This window comes from Myotis myotis, unplaced genomic scaffold, assembly GCF_014108235.1.
Source record: "Myotis myotis isolate mMyoMyo1 unplaced genomic scaffold, mMyoMyo1.p scaffold_m19_p_22, whole genome shotgun sequence".
In the NCBI taxonomy this organism is placed as follows: Eukaryota; Metazoa; Chordata; class Mammalia; order Chiroptera; family Vespertilionidae; genus Myotis; species Myotis myotis.
In genome coordinates this window covers 1,201,587-1,229,413 of record NW_023416327.1, presented here as the reverse complement: position 1 = coordinate 1,229,413, position 27,827 = coordinate 1,201,587, and the positions used below count along the sequence as shown (strand labels likewise).

General features: G+C 63.3%; 2 protein-coding genes and 1 long non-coding RNA gene across 6 annotated transcripts; 1 reads left to right on the top strand and 2 right to left on the bottom strand.

The window, feature by feature from the left end:
* Positions 1-8,480: 8,480 nt before the first annotated feature.
* On the top strand, positions 8,481-18,386 carry WDR61 (WD repeat domain 61). 3 transcript variants are annotated; one of them, XM_036355438.1, is made up of 11 exons: positions 8,481-8,577; positions 9,671-9,720; positions 10,521-10,548; positions 11,594-11,699; positions 11,996-12,168; positions 14,231-14,379; positions 14,540-14,633; positions 15,085-15,178; positions 16,168-16,260; positions 16,572-16,650; positions 18,177-18,386. In XM_036355438.1, exons 2-11 carry the CDS (start codon positions 9,709-9,711, stop codon positions 18,264-18,266), a joined length of 918 nt encoding a protein of 305 aa, XP_036211331.1. In that variant the 5' UTR covers positions 8,481-8,577; positions 9,671-9,708; the 3' UTR covers positions 18,267-18,386. The 3 variants fall into 3 exon arrangements, with proteins under 3 accessions (XP_036211331.1, XP_036211333.1, XP_036211332.1); XM_036355440.1 differs by lacking the exon at positions 8,481-8,577 and adding an exon at positions 8,682-8,875; XM_036355439.1 differs by lacking the exon at positions 8,481-8,577 and adding an exon at positions 8,682-8,951.
* LOC118679079 lies at positions 9,116-11,598 on the bottom strand. Its single transcript, XR_004975118.1, has 2 exons — positions 10,490-11,598; positions 9,116-9,357 (listed from the first exon to the last, which is right to left on the bottom strand). It is a non-coding gene; the product is annotated as an uncharacterized LOC118679079 (long non-coding RNA).
* Positions 18,387-19,398: 1,012 nt separating the features above from the next.
* DNAJA4 (DnaJ heat shock protein family (Hsp40) member A4) lies at positions 19,399-27,602 on the bottom strand. 2 transcript variants are annotated; one of them, XM_036355452.1, is made up of 7 exons: positions 27,196-27,602; positions 23,172-23,352; positions 22,575-22,679; positions 21,685-21,912; positions 21,318-21,548; positions 21,016-21,116; positions 19,399-20,927 (listed from the first exon to the last, which is right to left on the bottom strand). In XM_036355452.1, the coding sequence occupies exons 1-7, from the start codon at positions 27,325-27,327 to the stop codon at positions 20,712-20,714; spliced, it is 1,194 nt and encodes a 397-aa protein (XP_036211345.1). In that variant the 5' UTR covers positions 27,328-27,602; the 3' UTR covers positions 19,399-20,711. The 2 variants fall into 2 exon arrangements, with proteins under 2 accessions (XP_036211345.1, XP_036211346.1); XM_036355453.1 differs by lacking the exon at positions 23,172-23,352 and having other exon boundaries at positions 27,196-27,328.
* Between the last annotated feature and the right edge of the window lie 225 nt (positions 27,603-27,827).

The window sequence follows — 27,827 nt, the reverse complement described above, 5'->3', positions numbered from 1 at the left end:
ACCTGTCCGTCCATCCTTCCATCCTTCCATCCATCCATCCATCCGTCTGTCTGTTCATCCTTTACCTCCCCCCTGGGAGCGATACTCATCACAGATAAGGGCACAGCTCGCTGGTTAAGACAGAGCTGGGGGTGCACGTCTGGCCCCAGATCTTTTTTTTTTTTTTTTTTTTTTAAATATATTTTTATTGATTTTTCACAGAGAAGAAGGGAGAGAGATAGAGAGTTAGAAACATCGATGAGAGAGAAACATCGATCAGCTGCCTCCTGCACGTCTCCCACTGGGGATGTGCACGCAACCCAAGTACATGCCCTTGACCGGAATCGAACCCGGGACCTCTCAGTCCACAGGCCGACGCTCTATCCACTGAGCCAAACCAGTCTCGGTGAGATCTTTATTCTTTTAAAAAACACACATTTTTTATTGATTTCAGAGAGGAAGGAAGAGGGAGAGAGAGAGAAACATCCATGAGAGAGAACCATGGACTGGCTGCCTCCTGCACGCCCCCTGCTGGGGATCGAGCCCACCACCCGGGCCTGTGCCCTGACCAGGAATCGAACCCGGGACCCTTCAGTCTGCAGGCCGACGCTCTATCGACTTAGCCACACCAGCCGGGGCTGTCATTTACTTGTTACAAGCGTCCTGTGAAAGGGACCTGTTAACTCAGAGAGGCTGAGACACTGGCCCAAGGCCACACAGCTAGGAGGTGGTGGAGCGGGTTCCTCCCGCGAGGCTGCCTGGCCACCGCCTCTTCCCCCTCGGGCCCGTGGCCCTCCTTATTGAGGCCACCCCCGATTTGCGTCTGCGCCCCCAGAACTCAGCCCAGGCCCGGGCACCTCGCGGGCACTGCACGGAGGTTTCCGGCACGCACGCCTGCTCTTGCAAACGACAGCCTGGGCTTTCATTAGTCTGATTTACACGCGCGCCGGGATCCCGGGGCGCAGGGCTGGGGGACGGCGGCCGTCATTCATCAGAGAACAGGGCTGCGGCAGCCGCTCCCGCTCCCTCTCGGTGCAGAAGGAGCCGCTGGATTGATGGCCGACAGCCCGGGAAGGCCCGTCCTCTGCTCATGGCGCAGAGCATGTGACCGGCCTCCTGCCGGCCCCACGTGGCCCGTCCACCTGCCGCCCGGAGGTGGCCGCAGGGGGGGCAGCTGCCTCTCATGGATCGATCGCCCGCTCAGGATGCCACCTGGCGCCTCTGAGAGTCCGTGAAGAGAGGGACCCCATCGGCGGTGCCTGATCAATCACCTCTCAGCGCGGTCCCTTGCGTGGCGCGTGCGGCCGGCACAATGCCCGCCGGTCAGGGCGCCGTCACCGCGGCAGATGAATGGCCTTTTGCACAAGAGCAGCCCCCGGCGGCTGGGCTCCCTGCAGCCTCCCTAATCGAGGTTGATGGATGTGGGGCGTGGGGCCTCGTGGCCACAGGCAGACAGCTGCTCTGCCTCCCAGATGTCCAGGGGAGCCCCCTCCCCCATAGCGAGGCAGCTGGGTGAGCCCCAACCTGAGGGCCTGGAGGGTGAGGAGGGCTGGGGCGCGCGGCTTCCCCCGCACCGAGCTCCCCTCTCCCCCTGGGCGGGTGAGGACGGTTTCTGGCCCTGGATGGGGTTGTATTAGCGCCGTGATAACATAACGTGAAAATCCATCATCTTAACCGGACGTGCGCTGCATTCCAGGGGCCTGGGTCGCAGGAGGCAAGTATTTAATTATCGCTTCTCTCCGCTCACTGGGGTGTTTGCAAATGTGATTCATGGGCAGACTGTTACCTCAGCTGAGCGCTGGGGAGGGGGGAGCCCTCAGCCTGCCAGCCCCTCTCCCAACAGCCGGCTCCGGGCAGCTGGCCCCCTCGGGGCCCCCCAGAGCCACCCACACCCGGTGTCCCTGCGGGACCAGGCGCCATCCTGGGGGCCCTGGGCCTGGTCACGGCCCCCCTTCCCGTCCGGGCCCAGGGTGGGAATCAGAGTCCCCGTTTCACGGAGAACTTGGGCCACAGAGAGTTAAAGGGCCTGTTAGGAGGGACCCCAGGGGCAGAGAATCGCGGGGGCCAGGGGATGAAACCCAAGAAAGAAGGACTCCCCCTGGCCCCCACTTGGGTGTCCGCCTTCACCGTGGTGGAGGGTCCCTGTGTGGGGCAGCGCCTCGCTTTGCAAGGTGAGGGAGGCGGCGAGGATGGGGTGCTGCCTTCAATCGGCCGGAGGTTCTTGGGGGGCTGGTAGTCCCAGCCTATAGGCTGGGGAGGCCTTGAAATGCCCCCTGGCTGGTTCTGCCCTTGTCTTGTCCCTGACGGAGCTCCGAGGCCTCCGTGCCTACCTGGTGTGGGTGCCTCAGAGACGGGCGGCCGGATCGTGCGGAGGGCGGGGGGGCTCCCTGCCACTGTCCTGGGGGGCCGTCAACGAGGACAGCAGTGGGGGCCAGCCCAGTGGTCATTACGGCCATCGGTCCCCAGCCCCGAGGGGGATGGGCTCACGGACTCATTAGCGGGGACCCATCCATCCTCGCTCGGCCTGACACGTCCCGGCCCGGACAGCTGACACGGACGGACGGACAGCGTCCCAGGGGCATCGCCCGCATGTGGGGCGGGGCAGGCTGGCAGGCGGCAGAGGGAGCGGCCTGCCTGGGAAGTCCGTCCTGGTCCCACCACGTCCGACCCACAGGATGCGCCCGCCGGCCGGCGTGGCTCAGGTTGGGCATCGGCCCAGGAACCAAGAGGCCACCGATCCGTTCCCGGTCAGGGCGCACGCTGGGTGAGGGCGCCATCCCCTGCGGGGGCGTGCCGATCGCTGATGTTTCTCTCTCATCGGTGTTTCTCTCTCTCTATGCCTCGCCCTTCCCCTTTCCCTAAAACCAATAAAAACAGAGACAGAGAGAGAGGGAGAGCGAGCAGGGGGCCGCTCCTGTGAGTCAAGCAGACTCCCCGCCCGACCGACTCCCGCCTTCTCTGGGCCCCTCGCCCCTCCTGCCTGTTCGCTCTCGGGGGGCGGGGGAGCCCGTCAGATCTGGTTCTGCCCAGGTTCCCCCCAACACCCAGCCCAGGTCCTTCTGGGGCCCCATGTCCCCAAGCAGCCAGGCCTCGTGACAGCCCCTGGTCATTCACTCACTCATCACCTGCCCGGCGGAGACAAAGGGCCTCGCGTGTGCAGATGGGCCGCCCTCACTCCCGTTCCCGCGGCCACCTGCTGACTGGGGTGGCCGGGCAGTGACGCATGCAAACACGGGGACCCCGGGACAAAGCCGGCCTCGGGGAGGGGGACGGGGAGGCCCGGCGGGCCCATCGCTCATGCCTGACAGGGAGACATTATGGCTCTGAAACCCCGCTTGCCAGCACACCGAGCCCCAAGTTAATTGACGGGGGCAGCCAGGAGGGAGCAGGACCCGTCCCCCCAGCCCCAGAGGCCGGCAGAACGATCCCCCTCCCGGGCAGGGCTCCAGGCCCTTCTGGGCTGATTGAGACCGTGGCCCCTCACCCCGGCCCCGTGTGTGTACCCATGTGCATGTGTGTGTACCCATGTGCATGCGTGTGCATGTGTGTGTGCCCATGTGCACGCGTGTGTGCATGTGGAGGGAAGCTGGTCCCAGGCACAGCTCCACGGGCTCCAGGTCTCAGCAGGCTGGTGTGGAGCTGAGGCGGCACCCAGGTCCTGACCACCCTCACACCCTGTGTGGGGCTCTGGGTGCAGCGGGCCTCCCAGCCTCTGGAGCCGTAAGCCCTTCTTCTTACTGGACCAGCACAAGCCTGGCCCTCCCTGGGACCGGGGCCTGGCGTCCTCCCTCAGCGAAGACCCAGGAGGCACGGCCCCACCGAAAGCAGATACAGCACCGGCCTGTGTGGCTCAGTGGATAGAGCGTCAGCCTGCAGACTGAAGGGTCCCGGGTTCGACTCCCGCTCAGGGCACAGGCCCGGGTTGCAGGCTCGATCCCCAGTAGGGGGCGTGCAGGGGGCAGTCGATTCATATTCTCTCTCATCATGGATGTTTCTGTCTCTCCCTCTCCCTTCTTCTCTGAAATAAAAATACATTTTTTTAAAAAAGGAAAGAAATGGCCCACGGGAGCCGTGCGAACACCATAGCCACCAGCCTGGGCTGTGAACTGGGTCAGCTCTTTCCCTGAAGAGCCTGTTTTGAGCGTTTACGAGGCACGGCTCCTCCGCCCGCGGCTCCTGTGGGACCCCCATCACCCAGTGGGCCCCTGCACCTTCCTCACCCCCTCACCACGGCCTCTCCTGTCTCGTTCTCCGCAGCCTAGGCGCTGGCTCACAGCTTGCCCACCCGCCCACCCGATTCTGCCTCCGTCCAGGGCCCACAGCCTCCTCCTCCTCCTCCTCCTGGCAGCCCACCTGGCTTCCGTGGCTCCCCTGCCTGACTTCGCTGCTTCCCAAGTCAGCAGGTAAGTGATGCCAGAGGGGCGGGGAGTCATGCACTGCCGGGCCTGATCCTGCCCCCTTTCCCAGTGCACACAGCCTGTTCCCTCCAGCCTCACCTTGGCTGCCCTGGGCTGTGACTCAGTCTACCAGTGTAGGGTAGCTCCTGCCCATTTTCTTGCTTTTCAAAAAATATCTTTTAATATTGATTTCAGAGAGGAAGGGAGAGGGAGAGAGAGACAGAAACATCAGTGATGAGAGAGAACCCTTGATCGGCTGCCTCCTGCACGCCCCACACCAGGGATCGAGCCCACAACCCGGGCATGTGCCCTGAATGGGAATCCAACCCTGACCTCCTGGTTCATAGGTTGACGCTCAACCCCGGAGCCATCCGGGCAGGTTGCTCCTAACCATTTTCTAGGGGTGAAGTTCTCCATTTTAGGGGTGTTTTGGTCTCCAGTTTCTGCAGGAGGAAACTGAGGCCCGGGAGGCCCTTGTTTGGAGGGCCCACTGCCTGTGGGTCTGGGGTAGCTGCAGAGGGCGGGCAAGCAGGTGCCAGCTGCTCCATCCCCCTCAGCAAGTGCTGGGAAGTGGCCCACAGCAGGCAGGGACTGCCACCCAGTGGCCATCCGTGGTCAGGCCCCAGGCTGGTGTGATCTCCTGCCTCCTGCACGCCTCACGTCGGGGATGGAGCCCACAACCAGGACCTGTGCCCTGACGGGGGTGGAACCGTGACCCCCCCCCCACTCTTCTCCCTGCTGGCCGAGTGACCCTGCAGACGTCCCCACTGCCCTGGGGGTCGGGTTCCCTCTCTGTGTGTAAAACGGGGTCCACCCTTCGCCCCGCCTCATCACAGTGTTCAGTGCCGCTGGGTTCGCCGTGTGCGGCTCAGTCTGTACGGCCACCGATGTGGCTCCCAAATGTTTATAACCCAGACAACCTTAGGAGGTACCGGGGTCTCCAAAGTGGGGCTGTGTACCCCAGCTGGTGAGCAAATGAGCAAAACCATCCGCTGGGGTGTGGGAAGAAAATATTAGACCCTCTGAGTATATATTCTTTAATCTCATCCTCTTAAAATCCTATTTCTGTATTTGTTTTTTTTTTTTTTAAGTTCTACATTAATATTGTCTCATTTATTTATTTATTTATTTTTATTTTTTTTTAATTAAATCTTTATTGTTCAGATTATTACATTTGTTCCTCTTTTTTTTCCCCCCCATAACTCCCCTCCTCCCAGTTCCCGCCCCACCCTCCGCCCTCACTCCCCACCCACTGTCCTCATCCATAGGTGCACGAGTTTTGTCCAGTCTCTTCCCGAATCTCCCACACCCCTTTCCCCCCCAGGAATAGTCAGTCCATTCCCTTTCTATGTCCCTGATTCTATTATAATCAACAGTTCATTCTGTTCATCAGATTATTTATTCACTTGATTCTTAGATTCACTTGTTGATAGATGCATGTTTGTTGTTCATAATTTGTATCTTTACCTTTTTCTTCCTCTTCCTCTTCTTAAAGAATACCTTTCAGCATTTCATATAATCCTGGTTTGGTGGTGATGAACTCCTTTAGCTTTTCCTTATCTGTGAAGCTCTTTATCTGACCTTCAGTTCTGAATGATAGCTTTGCTGGATAAAGTAATCTTGGTTGTAGGTTCTTGGTATTCATCACTTTGAATATTTCTTGCCACTCCCTTCTGGCCTGCAAAGTTTCTGTTGAGAAATCAGCTGACAGTCGTATGGGTATTCCCTTGTAGGTAACTGAGTTTCTTTCTCTTGCTGTTTTTAAGATTCTCTCTTTATCTTTTGCTCTTGGCATTTTAATTATGATGTGTCTTGGTGTGGTCCTCTTTGGATTCCTTTTGTTTGGGGTTCTCCGCGCTTCTTGCACCTGTAAGTCCATTTCTTTCACCAGGTGGGGGAAGTTTTCTGTCATTATTTCTTCAAATAGGTTTTCAATATCTTGCTCTCTCTCATCTTCTGGCACCCCTATAATTCTGATGTTGGTACGCTTGAAGCTGTCCCAGAGGCTCCTTACACTATCCTCGCATTTTTGGATTCTTTTTTCATTTTGCTTTTCCGGTTGGGTGTTTTTTGCTTCCTCGCATTTCAAATCATTGACTTGATTCTTGCGCTCCTCTGGTCTGCTGTCGGGAGTCTGTATAATATTCGTTATTTCAGTCCGTGTATGCTTAATTTCTAGTTGGTTCCCCAATATAAGATCGAGGGTCTCATTAGTTTTCTTGTAGATCTCATTAAGTTTATCGGCGGCTTCTAAACAGTTCTTGAGAGACCTTAAAAGTGTGGTTCTGAACTCTATATCTTCCATTGACAATTTTGTCCTGTTTCTTTGTCTCCGCATTTTGTTATGCTTCCTTGGTGCACCCCCTAGTGGTCTTTGTTCACAGTCTTATAGTTAAATCTTGATTGTTGTAGTTAATTCCAGGGAGGGTTTGACCTCCAGGCCAAGTGGCTATGAGAATCAGCTGTGTCAGCAGTGAGAGAACTTCTGTCCTCTAGGGAGGTGCTAATCTAGCCTTTGCCTGAGGCTGTCCGGCAAATGCCTCTGTGCAGGGCTTGGGCGGGGCGGGTCGCACAGAATCAACAGGGTGGGCTGGAGAGAGCAGTTATGGCGGCTCTCAGTCCTGTCCCCAGGGGCTCTGCCTCTCTGAGTCCCAGCACCCGCTGCAAAGCTCAGAGAGAAAGCTGCACTCGCTCTGACCGAAGCCAGACAGTCCCGCTTCTCCCGTTTGAGTCTGGGTCCCTAAAGACTCGCCCGGATCTGGAGCTCAGAGTCTGCGACTCCCTCCCGATTGAAAACGCCAACCGCGCCCTCCGCCGCCAGCCCGCTCCGCGCACTCCGCACCTCAGAATTTGACTTCAGCACTGCGCCTCCTCTGAGTGTCCGTATGCGTTTCTCTTTCCTCCTAGTTGTAGGACTTCCACTCAGCCAGCGTTCCTGTGGTTCTGGGTGATGTCCCTTCCGTTTTTTGGTTTCACTTTTGAAGTAGTTGTTCAAAGCAGCAAACTCCGGCGTTAACCTATGCCGCCATCTTGGTTCTCCTGTATTTGCTTTATTATACCTTCAAACGTATTAGCAGAGTAGCACACACATGATTTATAAGTAACATACACATACAGGGGCGCATGGTAAAAAAATTAACAATATGAATGTGTGGTCACTGCTTTTGGAGGGGGGTCCTATAACATTTTTTCACATACTGGTATGTAGATGTGAAATAGGGTGTTTTGTGTGTTTTTTTTTAAATACAAGATTACCTTAACTATGCATGCTACCCACTCTTACATCTATTTTTCTTAATCTAACATTTCTTTTTTGGGAGACGATTACATTTTGGGCTGACAAAAATCTCACTTGATACTCAAAACAATTTGCTTCGTTTGGAAATTCAGAGAGGAAGGGAGAGGGAGAGAGAAACATCAGTGAGGAGAGAGAAGCACGGATGGGCTGCCTCCTGCACGCCCCCCACACCGCGGATCGAGCCCCAAACGCAGGCATGTACCCTGACCTGGTTCATAGGTCGGGGCTCAACCGCTGAGCCACACCAGGTGGGCACGATTTGCAGCTTTTAAAACAAAGCTCTGCCCTGACCGGTGTGGCTCAGTGGATAGAGGGCCGGCCTGTGGACTGAAGGGTCCCAGGTTCGATTCCGGTCAAGGGCATGTACCTGGGTTGCGGGCACATCCCCAGTAGGAGGTGTGCAGGAGGCAGCTGATGGATGTTTCTCATATGTTTCTCTCTATCCCTCTCCCTCTCCCTTTCTGTAAGAAAATCAATAAAACATATTAAAAATAAATATTTCACTGAAAAGTGTTGACGCAACAGAACTCGAGAAGCCACCAGTCGAACAGCAGAGCGGAAACGGAGAACTCGGGCCCCACGCGCGAACCTGCAGCTGCAGGAACCCGAACCCGCGCGCCTCCGGGAGCCCATCACCGAGGCCCCGCCCCCTAGGGGAGTAGGGCGTGGCCTTCCGGCCCCAGAGCGAGACGGGGTGTGGCCTCGGCCTCCCAGACCCAGGCTTAGGGGGGCGTGGCCTCCGCGCCTATCCCCGCCCACTCCCGCCGGGGGCGTGGCTTAGGCAGGGAGTGCGCGTGCGCGGTGGCCCTGGGCGAGGCCCCGCCCCTTCGCGAGCTCCCAGCGTCGCGGTCGCGTGGTGCTGTCGTCAGAGGCGCGCCGGGACCGAGCGACGGGGCCGAGCCGGTGAGTCGGGCCCTTGGGCCGGTGCGGGTGGCCGTCGCTGGGGCCGCTGACGGCCCGGGCGGGAGGGCGGGGGAGCCAGGCCTCCGTGACCCCGGTCGCCCTGCTGCCCGTCGGGGCGCGTCCTGGGCGGGCTCCGTGCAGCCCCGAGCTGGGAGCTGACGTCCCCGACCCCGCAGACTGGAGGCCGGTCCCGACCGAGCTTCCCCGAGAAGCGCCGCCGCCTCCGTAGGCAGCGAGCCTCCCGCCCATCACCCGACGCACCTGGGTTCTGGGGTCCCGGCACCGGGTGGTCTTGGGGGTCAGCCCTGCCCGATCGCGCTGAGGGGCACGTGGGGTGTTTTGGTTTTGTTTTGGGAAACGCAGAGGAGCGAGCAGTGAGTTCCGCGTGGGAAGTTGTGGGGGGAAGGCGGGGGCTTGGGGTCCTCTCGGCTCTGACGTGAGTTGGTATCGGGGGGAGGTGAGAGTGAGGACGCCCGCTGAGCGCGTGGAGCGAGCTAGTCCAATTGTATAAACTTATAACTGGGCCACTCAGCACATCCGAGAATGGTTACTTTTTTATTGTCTAGCAGCGGTTCTCAGCCTGTGGGTCGCGACCCCTTTGGCTCAGTGGAAAGCGCGTCAGCCTGGGGACCGGAGGGTCCTGGGTTCGACTGCGGGCAAGGGCAGGTACCTCGGTTGCAGGCTCATCCCCAGCCCCGGGTGGGGCCTGTGCAAAGGCAGCCCATCGATGTGTCTCTCACATCAGTGTTTCTCTGTCTCTCCCCCTCCCTTCCACGCTCCCTAAAAACCAATGGAAAAATAGCCTCTGGTGAGGATTAAAACAATAAATAAATGAAGGGGCCCGTGGTTCTCTCCCTCTGAAGAGTGGCAGGTGGCGGAGACCGGTCCCCCTGTGGTCAGGCTGGGGGAGAAGAAAACATGGGCTGGGACAGGGCGTTAGTTGATGCCGTGGGCTCCAAGGGCCGTGTGAGGGGAGCTCCTGGGACTGACCCAGGGCAAGTGTCCGGGCCACTCTGTGGTCAAGGGAAACCTCCGGGGCCCCCGTCCTGATGACACCCCCTGACTGAGACCCCTGCTGGTGCTGTTCCCACAGAGCTGCCTGGCCTGTAGCCCTTCGCCCCTGCCGAGGAGATGACCAACCAGGTAAGGCTGTGGAGGGAGGCGCAGCAGGGGGCCCTGGCAGGTGTCGGGGTGTCCAGGCACCGGCTCCCGGCTCCTGACCACGCAGGCGGCGTCCGCCCGTGCACAGCGCCAGGAGGAGCGTGCTCCCCGCGTCTCCCCATGCACAGAGGGGGCGAGGGGCTGAAAGACTGCACAAAAGCAGCAGAGAAACGAAGATCAGCAGAGAAGAGACCGTGTTTACCATAAGATCAGGGACAAGGCTAACGGGTCCTTCTCTGGGCTGTGCCCTCAGATGCAGCTGCACAAATGAAGCTGCAGAGTGCGCCCTGAGCTTCCCGGGAGCCGAGCAGGAAAAGCACGTTATTAGTCTCAGGGGAATGGAGAAGCTACACTTCCTTCTCTTTTTTTAAAATATATTTTACTGATTTCAGAGAGGAAGGGAGAGGGAGAGAGAAACATCCATGATGAGAGAGGATCATGGATCGGCTGCCTCCTGCACGCCCCACCCTGGGGATCGAGCCCACAACCAGGGCATGTGCCCCGATGGGGAATCGAACCCTGACCTCCTGGTTCATAGGTCGACCCTCAACTAGTGAGCCATGCCGGCCGGGCCAGTTTCTTTAGGAACTAATTGTTCCTAAAGATCTTGCACGAGCAGGAGTCAGGAGCGTGCAGGTCAGGGTGACAGGAAGTAGCTGCCACCGTGGTGACCGTATCTCTGGGGGCGCGGCGGTGAGGTGGGAGCCAGCAGGTGCTTCAGGGAGGGGATGCGGCACGTCTGAACTCTGACCTTGGTTTAATGTGGCTCCTGTTCTTTTCAGTACAGCATCCTCTTCAAGCAAGAGCAAGGTGAGCCGCCTGCCTGGGAAAACGGGTCGTCTCTGGTTCCTGTAGGAATTGTTGTCATGCCAACCAGACATGCCATCCCCAGTTTACTCCCTGCAGGAAAGTCAGCAGAGGCGGCCGGACACAGACACCCTGAAAAGCAAACAACAGGAAGGCAGATGGCAGGCCGGAGGGCTTCCCCGCTGCCGGGTGGCCCCCATGAGGGGGTGGCCCCCGGAGGCCGCTGCACACGGGGCCCGAGGGCGACTCCCGTTAACAGAGGGGTCGGCTTTGAGTCCAGCTCTGCCCCTTCTTAGCTTTGGAGTTCCAGGGAGCTACTAGTGTCTCTTTTTTAAAAAAATATTTTAAAAATTGATTGGAGAGAGAGAGTGAGAGAGGAGACAGAGAGAGAAAGGGAGGATAGAGAAGCCTCCACTGGCTGCCTCCTGCACGTCCCTACGCAGGACGAGTCCTCAGTCCAGGAATCCATCCAGTGACCTGGATCATGGACTGACACGCACCCCCTGAGCCCCCAGCCGGCACTGCAGGCTCCTCTGGGCCTCTGACTCCTTGTCTGTAACGTGAGGTGCCGCTCACAGCGCCTGCTCCATAGGGTTGTGGTGGCGACCAATGGAGGTGACACTCCAGGGGGATTAATGCGTCGCCAGCCCCTGACGCAGAGCACACGCGCGGCCAGGCAGCTTGTGGGGCCGCATCGGGCACGCGCTCTGGGGCCTGCGCTGTTGGCAGTCACTGCCCGCCGGCTCCCAGAGGTGCCGGGAGGGAGCGCTCGCCCAGCTGAGGGCTCTCGGGCGGTGGGCGGTGGGGAGGCTCATCTCCATCGGGTGGTGGTAGCGCCTCCCCCTGGCCGGCCTGTGCTTGGGCGGGGCTTCCTGGGAGCCTCCAGTTCCCAGTCGTCATAAGAGCTCCCTGGGAAAGCGCCTCGCAGAGCAGAGCAGGGCGGGGGCGGGGGTGTCCGCGGGAGGCGGGGACGGTGCTCGGCCCGTTCTGTGGGCGCCTTCAGCGTGGAGGCCGCCCAGGCCTTCTTAACCGGCAGCTTCCGTTCCAGCCCACGATGACGCCATCTGGTCGGTGGCCTGGGGGACCAACAAGAAGGAGAACTCGGAGACGGTGGTCACAGGGTCCCTGGACGACCTGGTGAAGGTCTGGAAGTGGTGAGCACCTCCCGGGGGACGGTTCAGGGGTGCACGTCCCGGCCCGCAGGTCGCGGTCGGGAAAGTGCTCCCTGTTTTCTAGGAAAGTGGGGCCGGGGGGTGGGGTGGGGGCAGGTGGTCTCCCAGGGACCCTGGTCTCCCCCTTCCTCCCTGTACTCGGGTGAGGCCCAAGGTGACCCTTGGCTGCCTTTGGTGCCTGGGGCTCCTCACGCCCCGGAGGCTCCATCCGCAGACACTGGTCACGCGTGGCCACGGCCCGATGCCGTGAGGAAACCGTTTCCCTGTCTCCCTTGCAGGCGTGACGAGAAGCTGGACCTGCAGTGGAGCCTGGAGGGGCACCAGCTGGGCGTGGTGTCCGTGGACATCAGCCACACGCTGCCCATCGCCGCTTCCAGCTCCCTGGACGCCCACATCCGGCTCTGGGACCTGGAGAACGGCAAGCAGATCAAGTCCATCGACGCGGGACCGGGTGAGAGTCCACTGCGGGCAGACGCGGTTCTCGGCAGGTGGCCTGGACCCAGGGCACCCCGAGGCCAGGCTCCGGGTCTGCGACTCCTGCGCTGGAGCTTGAGAGTCACGCCAGGCCCGGGGTGCAGCTGGGCTGTGAGACAGGCCAGGCCGGGGTGCAGCTGGGCTGAGAGTCATGCCAGGCTGGGGTGCAGCTGGGCTGAGAGACAGGCCAGGCCGGGGTGCAGCTGCGCTGTAAGAGTGGCCAGGCCCTGGGTGCAGCTGGGCTGAGAGACAGGCCAGGGCCGGGGTGCGGCTGGGCTGTGAGAGAGGCCAGGGCCGGGGTGCAGCTGGGCTGAGAGACAGGCCAGGCCGGGGTGCAGCTGTGCTGAGAGACAGGCCCGTCCAGGGTGCAGCTGGGCTGTGAGAGTGGCCAGGGCTGGGGTGCAGCTGGGCTGAGAGACAGGCCAGGTCCGGGGTGCAAGCTGGGCTGAGAGACAGGCCAGGGCCCGGGGTGCAGCTGGGCTGAGAGACAGGCCGGCCCGGGTGCAGCTGGGCTGAGAGACAGGCCAGGTCCCGGGGTGCAGCTGGGCTGAGAGACAGGCCAGGTCCCGGGTGCAGCTGGGCTGAGAGACAGGCCAGGCCCGGGGTGCAGCTGGGCTGAGAGACAGGCCAGGCCGGGGTGCGGCTGGGCTGAGAGACAGGCCAGGTCCGGGGTGCGGCTGGGCTGTGAGAGAGGCCAGGCCGGGGTGCGGCTGGGCTTTGAGACAGGCCAGGGCCGGGGTGCAGCTGGGCTGAGAGACAGGCCAGGCCGGGGTGCAGGCTGGGCTGAGAGACAGGCCAGGGCCCGGGGTGCAGCTGGGCTGAGAGACCAGGCCAGGCCTGTGAGACAGGCCAGGGCTGGGGTGCAGCTGGGCTGAGAGACAGGCCGGGCCCGGGGTGCAGCTGGGCTGAGAGACAGGCCGGGCCCGGGGTGCGGCTGGGCTGTGAGAGAGGCCAGGCCGGGGTGCAGCTGGGCTGTGAGAGAGGCCAGGCCGGGGTGCAGCTGGGCTGTGAGAGAGGCCAGGCCGGGGTGCAGCTGGGCTGAGAGACAGGCCAGTCCGGGGTGCAGCTGGGCTGAGAGACAGGCCAGGCCCGGGGTGCAGCTGGGCTGAGAGACAGGCCAGTCCGGGGTGCAGCTGGGCTGAGAGACAGGCCAGGCCCGGGGTGCAGCTGGGCTGAGAGACAGGCCAGGGCCGGGGTGCAGCTGGGCTGAGAGACAGGCCAGGGCCGGGGTGCAGCTGGGCTGAGAGACAGGCCAGGGCCGGGGTGCAGCTGGGCTGAGAGACAGGCCAGGCCCGGGGTGCAGCTGGGCTGAGAGACAGGCCAGGGCCGGGGGTGCGGCTGGAGGGGGAGCTTCCCCGCAGGAGGGGGCGGGGGGGCCTCCCCTCCCCTCGGGCTGCACAGCGTTCCCAGCGGCTGCTCCTGGGCCTGTCGGGCAGGACTGAGGGCGCCCCGTACGTGGTGTGGGGTGTCGTGTAGCAGCGTCGCCCCGTCCTGGTCCCTGTAAACCTGCCACATGGGGTTCCACGTACGAGTGTTCCCGGGACACCTCCCTCTGGTCACCGTCGTGCTGAGGTGACGGGTCCCTCTGCGGCACCTCCGTGTGGACTTAGGTGCCCGGTGCCGCCCTCGCCCAGTCCGCTCCCCCGGCCTCGGCCGCCACTGCTCTGCCCTGTCCTGTCATGTTGCCTTTTGGGAAACTTCACGCACGTGGAATCGCGTTCCCACACGTCCTCGCTCTTTCCTGCGTGACGGGCGAGGCGCCCGGGTGCCGAGTGACACGTGGTTTGTCCCTTGTTGTCGCTCGGCCTCCTCCCCGGGGAGGAGGGGCCACACCCGCCCATCGAGCCGCCGGGACGGGCGTCGGGCATTTCCCGGTTTCACGCTCGTTTGTTCGCGTGGAAGTCGCTTCTGGGGGCGCCTGGCGTTGGGGGGGGCGCCTGCTTTCCCTGGAGAAGCTGTGACTGGAGTGGCCGCGTTTCACATGGTGCAGCATCAGGCTCCCTCCCGCTCACCGTCCTTTCCCTTCTCTTCCTGGGCAGTGGACGCCTGGACGCTGGCCTTCTCTCCCGACTCCCAGTACCTGGCCACAGGCACGCACGTGGGGAAGGTGAACATCTTCGGGGTGGAGAGCGGGAAGAAGGAGTATTCCCTGGACACGCGCGGGAAGTTCATCCTCAGCATCGCCTACGTAAGGGGCCGCGCTCTCCTCCCTCCGACCTCGCGCCCGGATCTGTTGGGCTGCTGTGTCTCCCCGGGGGGTGGCCGGGCATCCCGCGGGACCTGCGGCCGCAGAGGCACCATGCGTGCGGGCTGCCCGTGGTCTCACGCGTCCTCGTGTCTGTGCGCAGAGCCCCGACGGGAAGTACCTGGCCAGCGGAGCCATCGACGGCATCATCAACATCTTCGACATTGCGACCGGGAAGCTGCTGCACACGCTGGAAGGTACGGCTGCTCGGCTCCCGCAGGCGGCTCTGCCGCCAGAGCCGGGGGTGGGGGTGGGGGGGTGGGGGTGGGGTGGTACCGGCCTCGCTGGTTCTCGCGGCTGCACGGGTCTCGTTCCTGTCGTGTCCGCTCTACGCCCTTGAGTAGAGGGTTCTTAGTGATGAGAGAGCAACTCCTGTTCGATGGTGGGTGCTGGGGGAGCCCTGGGCCAGGGCTGGGCCTGGAGGGAGATGGCCGCTCTGAGCCGCGTGACGAGGTCACTGGTTGAGGGGAGCTGAGGCGAAACCCTCGGGGGCAGGGCCTGGGGGACGGGACGTTTCTGGCCACGGGAGGCGGGGCCGTCTGCCCCTCTGACGGGCACTGGGGAAGGGCACTCGGCCTCGTCCAAGGGCAGGGCCGGGCGGCCGCGGGAGGACGGACGTGATCCCGGCTCACGTGACTGTGGTTCCAGGCCACGCCATGCCCATCCGCTCCCTGACCTTCTCCCCGGACTCCCAGCTCCTCGTCACGGCCTCAGATGATGGCTACATCAAGATCTACGATGTGTGAGTCGCCGCTGAGCTGGGCTCTTGTTGCTAAAGACACGTCGGGTCCCAGGGGGCGGGGAGTGTGGGGTGTCTGGAGGCTGTTCTCCTGCCGGAGGTGATTTCATTCACGCTTTACACCGTGACCGGCTGCAGCGATTAAACTTGCCTGTCTGAGGTCAGGTTAGAGACGGTCCCTCCATCCCGGCCGGCGTGGCTCAGGGGTGAGCGTCGGCCTAGAAACCAGGAGGTCATGGTTCGATTCCCAGTCAGGGCACCTGCCCGGGTAGCAGGCTCCATCCCAGTGGGGGGCGTGCAGGAGGCAGCGGTCCATGATTCTCTCTCATCATGGATGTTTCTCTCTCTCTCTCCCTTCCTCTCTGATATCAATAAATATATATATGTATATATATATTTATCTTTTTTAATATATAAGAATTGGCTGCCTCCTACACACCCCCCACTGGGGATGGAGCCTGCAACCCGGGCCTGTGCCCTTGACCGGAATCGAACCTGGGACCCTTCAGTCCACAGGCCGACGCTCTATCCACTGAGCCACACCAGCCAGGGCAGTGTGTGTGTGCGTGCACGCGCGCGTGTCTCTGTGTGTGTCTGTGTGTGTGTGTCAGTGTGTGTGTGTGTGTGTGTGTGTGTGTGTTCTCTCCAAGCCACGTGGGCGGTCAGGGCACCCGCAGGGAGGCACAGCCCGGGGGCCCCACACCCCGTCCTTGGTCTCTCCGCCTGGGAGCGGCTGCCGAGCGTGGCTCCTCCTGGGGGAGCGTCTGCGTTCTGCCCGTCACGCCCTGTGCCCGCTCTGGGCGGCATCATTAGGCTCTGGGGCGGGGCCGTGGGGCACTTGTTGTTGTGGGGGACGTGCCTCCCTGGGGCGTGTGATGGGCGCGTGCTGCCGTCGTCCGGGAGCAGGGGGGCCCGGGTAAGCGGGCAGCTGGTCACGCGCCTCCGGGACCTGTCCGAGCTGACGCCTCCGAGTCGGACCCGTCTCGTTTCAGACAACACGCCAACCTGGCGGGCACCCTGAGCGGCCACGCGTCCTGGGTGCTGAACGTGGCCTTCTGTCCGGACAACACGCACTTCGTCTCCAGGTACGCGAGTCGCCTGGCACGCGGGTGGCCTCTGCTCGCCGCGGCGTTGCCCCTTCAGGTGGTGAAGTTCGCCGCCCTTCGCGGGAGCAGGCGTGGGTTCTTCTGAACACGTAGCCCCAGCCCGTCGTTTTCCTTGTGAATCTGGGGCTCCGCCTGCAGTTGGTGAAGGGCCGGGGGCTCCTGGCGAGAACCCTGCTGGGCGGGCCGGGCAGGTCAGGGTCGGTGCCAGAGTCCGGGCTCTTTAGTCAGATTCCTCCCGTCGGACCAGCCTGAACATGTTTTCTGATACCAGCGTTCCCTCTTTTACAAAGTTCGTCGGACAAAAGCGTGAAAGTCTGGGACGTCGGAACGAGAACCTGTGTTCACACCTTCTTCGACCACCAGGATCAGGTACGGCGCCCGGAACGCTGCGATACTCGGGTTCGCTGCGTCGTCTGCCCCGTGCTGACCCCTCCTGACCTTGCTGCTGCCGCTGGTCAGGACGGGAGGCCTGCTCTGAGCTCGGACGCCGTCCAGCCCGTGTCCTGTGTGCAGGCTGAGCACGTGGAGGCCAGGAAACACGTGCTGGTCGCACCACCTTCAGCGCCTGGTGTCCACTGCTCCCACCCGTGCCCGCCCTGGCTGGGTGCACCTGGCGGGAGGCCCTCTCGGCCGTGGCTCACGCACAGCCCCGTGTCCTGTGGGTGCTCGCAAGGACGGGATCTAGTGCTTTAACTTGAAGCCGGAGGTTCTTGCAGGGCCTGGCTCCTGTGACATGGATCACTGCGTTTGGGTCTTTACGTCGGGAGAGCAGGCTCTGTGCTCACGGGGGACGCACCTTTGCCAGTAACTGAAACGGGGAAGGGGTTCCACACGGGAGCCCCCGGGATCCGGCAGCCGTGCAGGTGTCGTTCGGGGGCCTGGGCCCAGCGTCTGCATTTCTAGCGGCTCCAGCGGCCGGTGCTGCTGGTCCAGCCGCTGCGAGGGCCGGGGTCTTAGGAGCCGGTCGGCGTAAGCACAAGCGCCGGCCGTGCGCGTGGCTTCCGTGGCCCCAGGTTGTGAGGATGATCCCCTCCCACCTGGGAAGCCAGGAGAGTGGATGAAATTGTGCTTTTTTGCCTTTAATTGTAACCCGGCCAGTAACGTGGAGGGGGTTTGACCTCGGCATCCCACTCCGTGTCAGTCCTGGCTGGTGTGGGGTTGGTGTGGGGCGTCCCGGGAGGTGGCGGGCGTGGAGGTGCGTGTGGCCCAATCACACACGAGTCGGCGCCAGACGCCCAGCTCGGGGTTCTGGTGACAGGCTGACCTGGTGAAACTGCCCGTGAGGGAGGCAGACTGTCCACTCAGCACGGAGCAGTGAGCTCGGTGGCCAGGATGCCAACCGTCCAGCTCCCAGGACAGGCGGGCGCCACGGGCTCTGAGAACAGAAGTACTGACGGGCAGGCACGGGGCAAGGTGGGGCGGGCACGGGGCGAGGTGGGGCACGGGGCGAGGTGGGGCGGGCACGGGGCGAGGTGGGGCGGGCACGGGGCGAGGTGGGGCGGGCACGGGGCGAGGTGGGGGGGCACGGGGCGAGGTGGGGCGGGCACGGGGCGAGGTGGAGGGGCACGGGGCGAGGTGGGGTGGGCACGGGGCGAGGTGGGGCGGGCACGGGTGCGTGAGCCGGTGCACGTCCCTGGGGGAGGGAGCTCGGGGGTCAGGGCCTTTCTCTGCCGGAGCCCTGGGCGCCCGCGTGCTGGGGGCTGTCTCCTGGCACGAGGCTGTCCTGGGCCCTGGGTCGGAAAGGTGTGTGGACGTCGTTTTGCTTAGAAAAGACATTTCCTCGTGGGGAGGCGAGGGGCGTGGTCACAAGAGGCCTCCCTCCCTCGGTTTCTCGAGTGAGGACGTTTGCTCGTGAAGAACAAGGGCACCAGGACCTCTCTCTACTGTATTTGCAGGTCTGGGGAGTGAAATACAATGGAAACGGCTCCAAGATCGTGTCCGTTGGAGACGATCAGGAAATTCACGTCTATGACTGCCCCATTTGACCGTCTTCCGCGAAGGACTGAACTTCACATTCCTGCCTTTTAGCTTAAAGGCACAGCCTCTGTGCTGGCAGAGCCCTGCGCTGTGTAGATACGACATAAATATTTTCACGTTTTATTGGAGGTGCTGTTCGTGCCTTAACGTAAAGCGTTGTTCGTACCCACGCCCGCCTCTGGGACACGCTCCTTCTCCGGGGGCCCGCAGTGGGCAGAGACGGGAGGTGGCAGCGTCTGCCTGAGGCAGGCCCGGGATCCTCCTCCCTGAGGCCCAGGTCGGGTCTGCAGGAGCTGGGGGGGGAGCGGATCCACCCAGAAGGGGCCCTGGAGGAAATGGGTGTCGGCTGGGGGGACGCCCTGCAGGCCTGCCCATGGGGCAGCCTTCTGCTTGCTGTGAGGGCCCGGCCACTGCCTCACCCGCTAATCGCAGGAGCCTCCGCTGCTGGGCACTGCTGCCTCCATGTCCGGGCCCCGCCCGCCTCCCGGGGCACCTGTCCCCGATGTCTGCAAGCGAACGCAGGCAGGCGCAGCCGACACTGAGCTTGTCCTCATTGATCGTAACCTGATGTCCTGAGTCAGTCCTGTGCCCCACCTCCTCCTGCTTGCTCCCCCTGTGACCCCCCAGCCCCTCTCCCGCCCACTCGCCCTGTGACCCCCCAGCCCCCTCTCCCGCCCACTCGCCCTGTGACCCCCCAGCCCCCTCTCCCGCCCACTCGCCCTGTGACCCCCCCAGCCCCCCTCCCGCCCACTCGCCCTGTGACCCCCCCCAGCCCCTCTCCCGCCCACTCGCCCTGTGACCCCCCAGCCCCTCTCCCGCCCACTCGCCCTGTGACCCCGCAGCCCCTCTCCGGCCCACTCGCCCTGTGACCCCCAGCCCCCTCTCCCGCCCACTTGCCCTGTGGCCATGCAGGCCCCTCTCCTCGGCCCGGAGGCTCCTCCGATGCGTCCAGGGAGCTGCTCGGTGCCCGAGGCTGGGACAATGCTTGCCTGCTCCCGCCCTCCAGTGACCCCCCTTCCGGGGGCGTTGCCCCCCAGATAGAGGCGCCGTGAGTGGAACTCACTCCGTTGCACCCACCGGGGAGGCCAGCTGCACCGAACGCCGCTCCCGAGGCCCAGAAAGGAAAGCCACAGCCACGCGGCCCCTGCAGCCCAACTTTAATGGTGACGCGACAGGTACAGGTGGGACAGTCCCAGCAACACCCTCCAATCCCATCTCCACGACCGGGCCTGTCGCCGGCCACGCGCCTCCCGCGGCGATGCCCTCGGAGGTGACGCCGTGGCCCTCGGCGACGGGTGTCCACTGGCTGGTGTGGAAGACCAGGTCCCATGTCCGTCCTGACAGCGACCACAGGGCTCAGGGGCCCTTCTGTGTCCACTGCCAGCAAACTGCTCCGCCTGCCGACCTCCCGGAGGGCCCTGGCCGGAGCCACTCGCGGTGCCCAACCAGGTGAGGGTGGGGGCGCCCAGTGGCCTCTGCTGACGCAGCGGCTTAGAAGGTGGTGTTTCTAGGGACTTTGGGGAGGGAGCGGGTCAGTACAGCTAAAGGCGTGGTGACCCTCAGTGTAAGCCTCGTCTACCTGCCACGAATGGGTTAACGCCCGACAGCCCCCCACAGGCCGCCCCTCGCAGCGGCGCCCACAGGGCAGCGGTCAGTGTGGGCCCCAGACGTCGGCGAGCAGGAGCCCTTCATGGCTACGGGGGGAGAGGCTGAGTCTGGGAGGATGAGGTGGGAACCCGGCCGCTCTGGACCCTCGGGCCATCCAGGGAGCAGCCGAGCCCTGGGCCAGCCCCGCGTTCTCCCCGGCCTCCCCAGACCCTCGGGCCATCCAGGGAGCGGCCGAGCCCTGGGCCCCGGGAGGTTTCACCTTCTGACAAGGAAGCACTTTGGTGGGAGAGCATTGCAAACGTCAACAGAAAATCGTCAAAACCACAAACAACAAGGAGCAAGGGCACGGCCAGCGCTGCACCCGGTCCCCCGCACACGGGTGTCCCCGCGAGGCTGGAGGCCCGGGCAGCTCCCCGGAGGGACGGACGCACACGCCATCCGTGCCCTCAGGTGCGGAGCAGCGGGAGCCACGCCGGCCCGCAGCCCCCGCTGCCCACAGGTGTGCTTTTGTTCCCGAGGATCAGCCAGAACCTAGACTCACACGGCCGTTCGCAGCTGGAGAGCAGGGAGGGGGCGGAGGCCGGGCCGGGCCGGGCCGGGCCGTACGTGGGACCAGTTACGGCAAAGCCACTGCGAGCAGAGGCCGGCGTGGTCACCGGCACCCCCGGGGGGCCCTGAACATGTGAACACAGCTTCCATGTGCAGACTAGAGGAGGTTTACACGTAGAACATTTAAATATAAATTAAGCTATAACTTAGGTCACAACCAAAAGAAAACCCAAAAAGACACTCAGCCGTGGGGAATGCTGAACACGCACACAGGACGCCGCGGCTGCGGGCCGCCGTCAGGCCGTCTGGCACTGCACCCCGCCCCGGGGCCCGTCCTCGTCCTCCTCGTAGGCCTCGCGGTGCTGGCGCCAGCTCTGGTCGCTGGGGCTGAACTCCTGCAGCTCCACCTGCTCCATGTCATCCGTGACGGTCACCTTCTGCCGCGGGGGGAGCAGGGCCTCCAGCTGGGGCAGCTTGTCCAGGGGCAGCCAGAGCTTCTCGGGGAAGACGACCTGGACGGGAGGGAGACGGGGGTGTGGCTTCCATCCGGCTCAGCCCCTGCCGTGTCCCAGAGGGCGGGGCGCCGGCCCGGGCACTTACTAGGAACTGGACCACCAGGCTGCCTCTCTCCAGGGGCGCCTTGTAGATGGGCATCCCCTCGTTGTGCACGCACTTCAGGTCCCCGTGTTTGATCACCTCACCTGCGGGAAAGGCTCGTCAGGAAACGGGTGGCAGAGCTTTTAAACGCATCAATTTTCAAGTCCATGGTGACTCTCAACTTCGATGAATCGAGTCACTAACTCGTGTAGCACAAGCAGCCTTAAGGGCGAAAGCAGCCACGCGGCCAGGGGTCTGGACCACGCCCGGGCCCGCGGCGGCGGCGGGCGCGCTGGCGGCATTACCTGACTTGGACGTAATAACCAGGACGCGGCCGTCCAGGGTGGTTACCGTCTTCTTGAAGCCACAGAGGGCCTCGGAGAGCTGGACTTTCATTTTCAGGACCAGGTCATGGCCTCGCCTCTGAAAGACACTATGATCCTTCTGATCAAGCACAATTATGACATCACCAGGCTCCAGCTCGGGCTCCTGATCGCCTTCTCCATGAAACAGAATCTTTTGCCCATCCTTCATGCCTAGGGAACAGCACCCTTGCTGGTTAGGCATGCTCCCCTGAGCCGCGCCCGCTCAGCCCCTCAGGCAGCGCGCCCAGGAGAGCCGCCCGCCCAGGAGAGCCGCCTGCGGGCGGGGCGGGCGGGGCTGCGGCCTCACCTCTCTCCACATGCACCTCAATGGTCTTCTTCTCCAGGACCACCTTGGCGCCCCCGCAGCCCTCGCAGCGGTCCTTGGGGCTGATGCGCTCGCCCTGGCCCTTGCACTCGATGCACATGGTCTGGATCTGCTGCACCATGCCCGGCCCGATCTGCTGGATGTGCACCTGCATGCCGCGGCCCTTGCACAGCGGGCACTTCTCCACGGAGCCCTTCTTCCCCCCGATCCCTAGGGGACAGGACACAGGTGTGAGCGGCGCTCCTCCTGGGGTCTGAGTTCTGACCACAAACGTGATGAGCCATGTGGGCGTGACGGGGGTGCCGGCCAAGCAGATGGCGGCCGGATGTTAACATCTGCGTCTCAGGCCGACTTCGTCACTGAAGCTCCATCGCCTGTGCTTCCTCCCACCCCACGGAGGACACGGCCCGTCCACGGGCGGCTGCCCAGCTCAGCCAGTGCGTGGGGGACGGTATGGGTCTGACTGCTCTTGACAAACCAGATTTTAAAAAATTACGTTAACTGCATTTACATTCAAGTCGAGGGCCGGGAAACGATGGCCAGGCGCTGGTTTTGTAAATAAACTGCTGGAACACACGCATGGCCCCTCGCTCATGTCCGGTCTGAGGCTGTGTTTGCACTAAGAGCTGGAACAGTCAGGACGGGGCCCACATGGCCCTCAAGGCCGCAACCCTTTACTGTCTGACCCCTGCGTTGGGTGAACTGCCGTGATTTTTGTGCAGACGAGACCCGTGTCCCTCGGGCCACCCGTCTGCCACCTCTGCCTGGCCTCCCATCTGAGAAGATGGAATCGCCCTCCTCTGAACTATAACAGTCACCACGGCTTGCAGATCTAAGGGATCAGAATTAGAGAAGCATTCAAAAGCTTTTACCTTCACATTTCTCACAAATTACGTTTTTCTGGAGGGCCAGCTTCTTTGTGACTCCGTTATATAAGTCTTCAAGAGTCACAGACAACTGGTGCACAACATTCTTGCCTGGCGGGGGAGAGAAAGGACCACGGTTAGTCAGGCCGCAGTCACAGGTCCCGTGTGAGGTCCCACCCTGACGACAAGACAACGGGAGGCTGTCTCAGGCCCCCCTCCCCCTCCCCCTGCCCCTGGGGAGCAGCTGCTCTCACACCTGCCCGTCCCCGTCCCCTGGCTCTCTGCCCGGGAGACACAATACCCCTGCGGCCATGAGCTCATTAGTCATTTATGGGTGTCAGCAGAGAGTTTCCAGCTGTGTTTCCAAAACAAATCTGAGGGCAGGTCCCTGCAGGACCTGAAGCGACCTGGGCCCCGAAGGAGCCCTTTCCTCGCTGACGGACACGCAGCCGTGCCCGGACCCGCGTGGAGACTCCCTGAGCCTGACGCCCTCCACCCCACCCTCCTGCCGCCTGTGGCCAAGCGGGAGCTCTTTCATCTGCTGACAGACACCGTGTCTGTCTGCTCTGGCCTGTGCCGGCCCCTCAGGCCCAGGGCACGCACCTCTCCTCTCCCGGGCCATCCGCCCTCCCCCGCCGAAGAACATGTCGAAGATGTCCATGGGGGAGGAGAAGTTGGGGCTGCCCAGGCCCCCCTCCTTGATGGCCTGCTCGCCGCCCTGGTCATAGATGTCCCTTTTCTTCGCATCGGAGAGCACTTCATAGGCCTGGGAGATGAGCTTGAACTTTAGAAAGAGAGAGCGATGGTTTGAGGTGGGTCATGAGCAAACCCACCCGGGAAGGCAGCATCCCCTGTGCTGCCCCCACCCACACCAGCTGGTCCGTCCGTCATCTGGACCCCGAGTTGTCCTCTTGCTCCCCCGCCAGGTGGGACACGGGCCACTGCAGAGAATGAGGGAGAGCAGCGGGCAGGGAATCCCTCCTCACGCCGGCGGCCCCGACAGGAAAATCGGGTGAACTGGGGCACAGGGAGCCCAGGCAGGCCAGCCACAGCGGGAGGAGGCCCCAGACTCCGGAGGGCACTGCGCCTGGCTCCCCAGCTGGGGACGGACTGACATCTACTCGCAGGAAATCAGCCTCAGACACAGTGTGAGCGCCTCCCCCCTACAGGCTGCAGACGCTGTGCATAAACCTCGATCGCAGGTATGGCCAGGCCGAGCCTCCCTCCCTCCCTCCCTCCCATCTCACCGGTCAGCGCAGCCCCTCGCCGCTGCTGCCCTCAGAGACGCACCCCAGGGCTCTCAGGCCCCAGCCCCACACGTCGCCTTCCCACCAGAAGTGCCTCGTTGGAACCCAAGTGTAAGGAAGGAACGAACCAGAAAACCCACGGGCAAGGACATCCTGCGAGACGGAAGACGGGACGAGCCGAGGTCCTGGACTGGGGCTCGCAGGGGGTGGGGGTGGGGGGCGAGGGGACTGATCTGGAGCCTCACCAGCTTCCTGCCTGACCAGCTCGCCGTTCAGGGGGGATCATTGGCCACAGGCCCGTCATGAAGTGACTGTGCTGCTGGGAGGGAAGGAGAACGGCGAGGGGACTGCAGCAGCTGGGACAGTGTCTGCGATAAAACATCAGCGAGAACCAGGATGGTCCCTGATGACACCTGTGCTCGTCCTGGGAGAAGCACGGGAAGAGGCAGAGCGGGGCCTCTATAGTCTCAACTTCTCTGCACTATCATGCTTTCTTTTTTAAAAAATATATTTTATTGATGTCAGAGAGGAAGGGAGAGGGGGAGAGAGAGAGAGGGAGAGGGAGAGGGAGAAACATCCATGATGAGAGAGAATCATGGATCGGCTGCCTCCTGCACGCCCCACACTGGGGATGGAGCCCGCAACCCGGGCCTGTGCCCTTGGCCAGAATCGAACCCGGGACCCTTCAGCCCGTAGGATGAGGCCCTATCCACTGAGCAACACCAGCCAGGGCACTCTTAGGCTCTCTTATGATTTTTTTAAACTTCCATGAAAATCTATTCTTCAACCTGAAAGTTACAGTGAAATCGTCGCAAAGACCTAAGTTACCTCAAGAGCCAGTTGGGGTAACAGCCAAGGCTGCGCCCCATCATGGGGGGAGGCACGCTCCCTGACACGCCGCCGAGGCAGGGACTCCACACGGAGCGCCTGGCGACACACGCTGCCCGGTGCCTAGCAACACGGACAACAGGCCCAAACAGAGACCAGCACCCCCACGGCTGGCTCGCGGGACAGGCCTGCCTTCATCTATTTTTGAAGAGACATTAATAATACAGTGACGGGCTGAGCAGGAAGAAGATAAAAACGTTCCCCCCGCGGCAGGCAGAGCGGACGAGACCTACACACAGAGCAGAAAAGGTCTGCGCAGTGTGCCCGCACACAGTAGGACAACACACACAGAAGGCACCTACCGAACGGGTGAATGAGTGAGTGAGTGAGTGAGTGAATGAATGAATGAGTGCGTTCTCCTTAGGGACCTCACAGCAGAGTTTCCATCGTCCCTTTGGTTTCCAACCCGAATTCCCACGGCCTCCCCCGCCCCTTCACTACAGTAATTTCCCTGGAAGCTGCTCCTCCCCCCACAGAACCCGCCACACCGTCCTCCCTTCTGCACCGACACCGCACCCCAGGCGCCAGGCCCACGTGGGGGGGGGGGGCACGCAGCCCCCACGGAACCCGAACTGAAGGAGGAGGAGGCCGGGGTCCAGGTTCAGACTCCGGTCCGCGCCAGCCTCCCGGGGTGGGCACATCCCCACCAGAGCCTCAGGGGCGACGCAGACGCGAGGCCACAACCCACCCCGGCTCGGGTGGTGTGACGGGGACACGTGCGGAAACGCAGTGCAGGTCACGTCCGCGTTAGAGCGGCTGTCCGCCCGGCCCGCGTGGCTCCGTGGCTGAGCGGCGACCTACGAACCAGGAGGTCAGCGTTCGATCCCCAGGGTGGGGCACATGCCCGGGGTGCAGGCTCCATCCCCAGGGTCCATGATCCTCTCTCACCGTTGATGTTTCTCTCCCTCTCCCTCCCTCTCTGGAATCAATGAGAACATACCAAAAATAAAAATAAATAAGAAGCGGCTTTCCCACGCGCCGCCTCCTGAGACGTGAAATCGGACACCTGGACTCGCTCTGCTCCAAGGAGCTTGCTTCCCAGAAACGGGCGACTGTGAATGAATGGGACGGGGATCGGGACGGGGGGGGGGGGCACCCCTAGAGCGGAGCCAGTCACCCTAAAAGCTACAGTAAGCCGCCTAAATATAGACGGGAGAGTCCTCCAGCCCCCTGCGAGCCGCCGTCCAGGAAAGCACCCAGCGTGTGACCGCCACCCAGGGCACCGGGGCTAAATATAAACCCGCCGTCACTCTTGCCGCCCTCCCGCAGGACCGCCCACCCGCCGCCTCCAGCCGCAGGAGCCCAGGCAGACAGGTACCTGGGTCCCAGCATCCGCACCCCCACCCCCACCCCCCCGACCAACTGCTGGGGGGAGGTGGGGGGCGTCACCTGCGACTTCAACTGTGGTCCAGGCGCCTGGCCAGGTGGCTCAGTGGTTGGAGCACCGGCCTGTGACCCAGGAGGTCACGGGGGTCAGGGCACAGGCCCCGCTACGGGCTCGATTCCCAGTGTAGGGCGTGCAGGAGGCAGCTGATCCATCATGGATGTTTCTCTCTCTCCCTTAGTCTGAAATCAACAAAAATATCTATTTTTTTAAAAAGTGGGCGACCGGGGTGCGCACATTTTACAAGGAAGCGGGCAAGACGGGAAGGAGCGGGGGGGAGGGGGGGGCCACAGGGGACAGTGCCCGAGCCGCCCGTCACTCAGCTCTGTGGGCGGCGTGGGGCCTCCACGGGTGACAGCAGGCCCCGCGCGTGCGCAGGTGAGCACGGAACCGGGGCCTCCCCGTTTCCTGGCGTGGCTGGATCCGGCCCGAGAGGGGCGCCACCACCCCAGGAAGGGCCCTCGTCCTGGGCGCAGGCATCACCGGGGGCTCAGAGCCCAAAGGCGTTCCCGCCGTGGTCCCGCCGCAGGAGTCCCGCATCGAACTCCGTGTCTGCCGCGTCCCAGTCCACCGCGCCCCTCACGTCCCCTTCCGCTCCTCACGTCCCCCCCCACGCTCCCTACGCCCCGCGCGTCGCTCCACGTCCCCTCACGCCCTCCCATGCCCCCTCACGCCCCCTTACGCTCTTCACGCCCCCACGCCCTCTGACGCCCCCCTCAAGCCCAGGTCCCCTTACGCTCTTCACGCCTCCTCACGTTCCCTGACGCCCCCTCACGTCCCCTCACGCTCTTCACGCCTCCTCACGTTCCCTGACGCCCCCTCACGTCCCCTCACGCCCCCTCCGCGCCCCCTCACGTCCTCACGCCCCCCACGCCCCCCCCTCCGCGCCCCCTCACGCTCCCCAGGCCCCTCGCCCCCCCCCCGCGCCCTCTCACGCCCCCTCACGTCCCCTCACGCCCCCTCACGTCCCCTCACGCCCCCCCCCCGCGCCCTCTCACGCCCCCTCACGTCCCCTCACGCCCCCCCCTCCGCGCCCTCTCACGCTCCCCAGGCCCCTCGCGCCCACGGCCGGCCGCTGCGCCCCGACGACCCGCGCCCCCGCGCCCACCTTCTCGCCCTCGTTGGGGTTCTTGTCGGGGTGGTACTTGAGCGCCAGCTTCCGGTAGGCCTTCTTGATCTCCTCGGGCGTCGCGCTGGGCTTCACCCCCAGGATGTCGTAGTACTGCGTCTCCTTCACCATCTTGTCCCCGCGCCGCGGCGGGCGACGCCGCTCAGGAGCCGCTCCGCGCCCCGCCGCCGCCCGCCCGGCCGGTCACCTCCCGCCGCGTCCGCGTCCCGTCAGGCTCGGCCCGGCGCGTCACGGCCACGTCACGGCGCGGCCGCGTCACGTCACAATCCCGTCACGGCCGCGGCCCGTCCGGCTCGCACTGGGGCGCCCGGCGGCGGCGGCTTTTATGAGGCGCGGGCGGCCGTTTCCGCGGGGACGGTGACGCCACAGACGCCCGGAACTTTCTGGAAGCTGGGCGGCCGCTTCCCCGCACCCCCCCGACCTCCCGCTGGGGCGCGGGCGGGCGAATCGGCGGGCCGGTCGGCGGGGTCCGCGGAGCCGGGTGGGCGCGGGGCGTCTGTGCGGACACGGTCACGGGCGCCTCCGGTGCCGCCGCCTCGGAGCCCGAGTGGCTGTGGCCCTGCGATAGCGCCCGGCGCCCCACGCCCAGTTCTGGGCGCCTCCGGAGGCGG

What these genes read in the sequence shown, in the direction of transcription:
- DNAJA4 (XM_036355452.1), bottom strand. Translation starts at nt 27,327, where the DNA reads ATGGTGAAGGAGACGCAGTACTACGACATCCTGGGGGTGAAGCCCAGC. An exon ending in GATGGCCCGGGAGAGGAGAG is followed by an intron (nt 22,680 to 23,171) that starts GTGCGTGCCCTG and finishes CTCCCCCGCCAG; the next exon opens with GCAAGAATGTTGTGCACCAG. An exon ending in AATTTGTGAGAAATGTGAAG is followed by an intron (nt 21,913 to 22,574) that starts GTAAAAGCTTTT and finishes CCTGTCCCCTAG; the next exon opens with GGATCGGGGGGAAGAAGGGC.
- WDR61 (XM_036355438.1), top strand. An exon ending in TCATCCTCAGCATCGCCTAC is followed by an intron (nt 14,380 to 14,539) that starts GTAAGGGGCCGC and finishes GTCTGTGCGCAG; the next exon opens with AGCCCCGACGGGAAGTACCT. An exon ending in AACACGCACTTCGTCTCCAG is followed by an intron (nt 16,261 to 16,571) that starts GTACGCGAGTCG and finishes TCTTTTACAAAG; the next exon opens with TTCGTCGGACAAAAGCGTGA.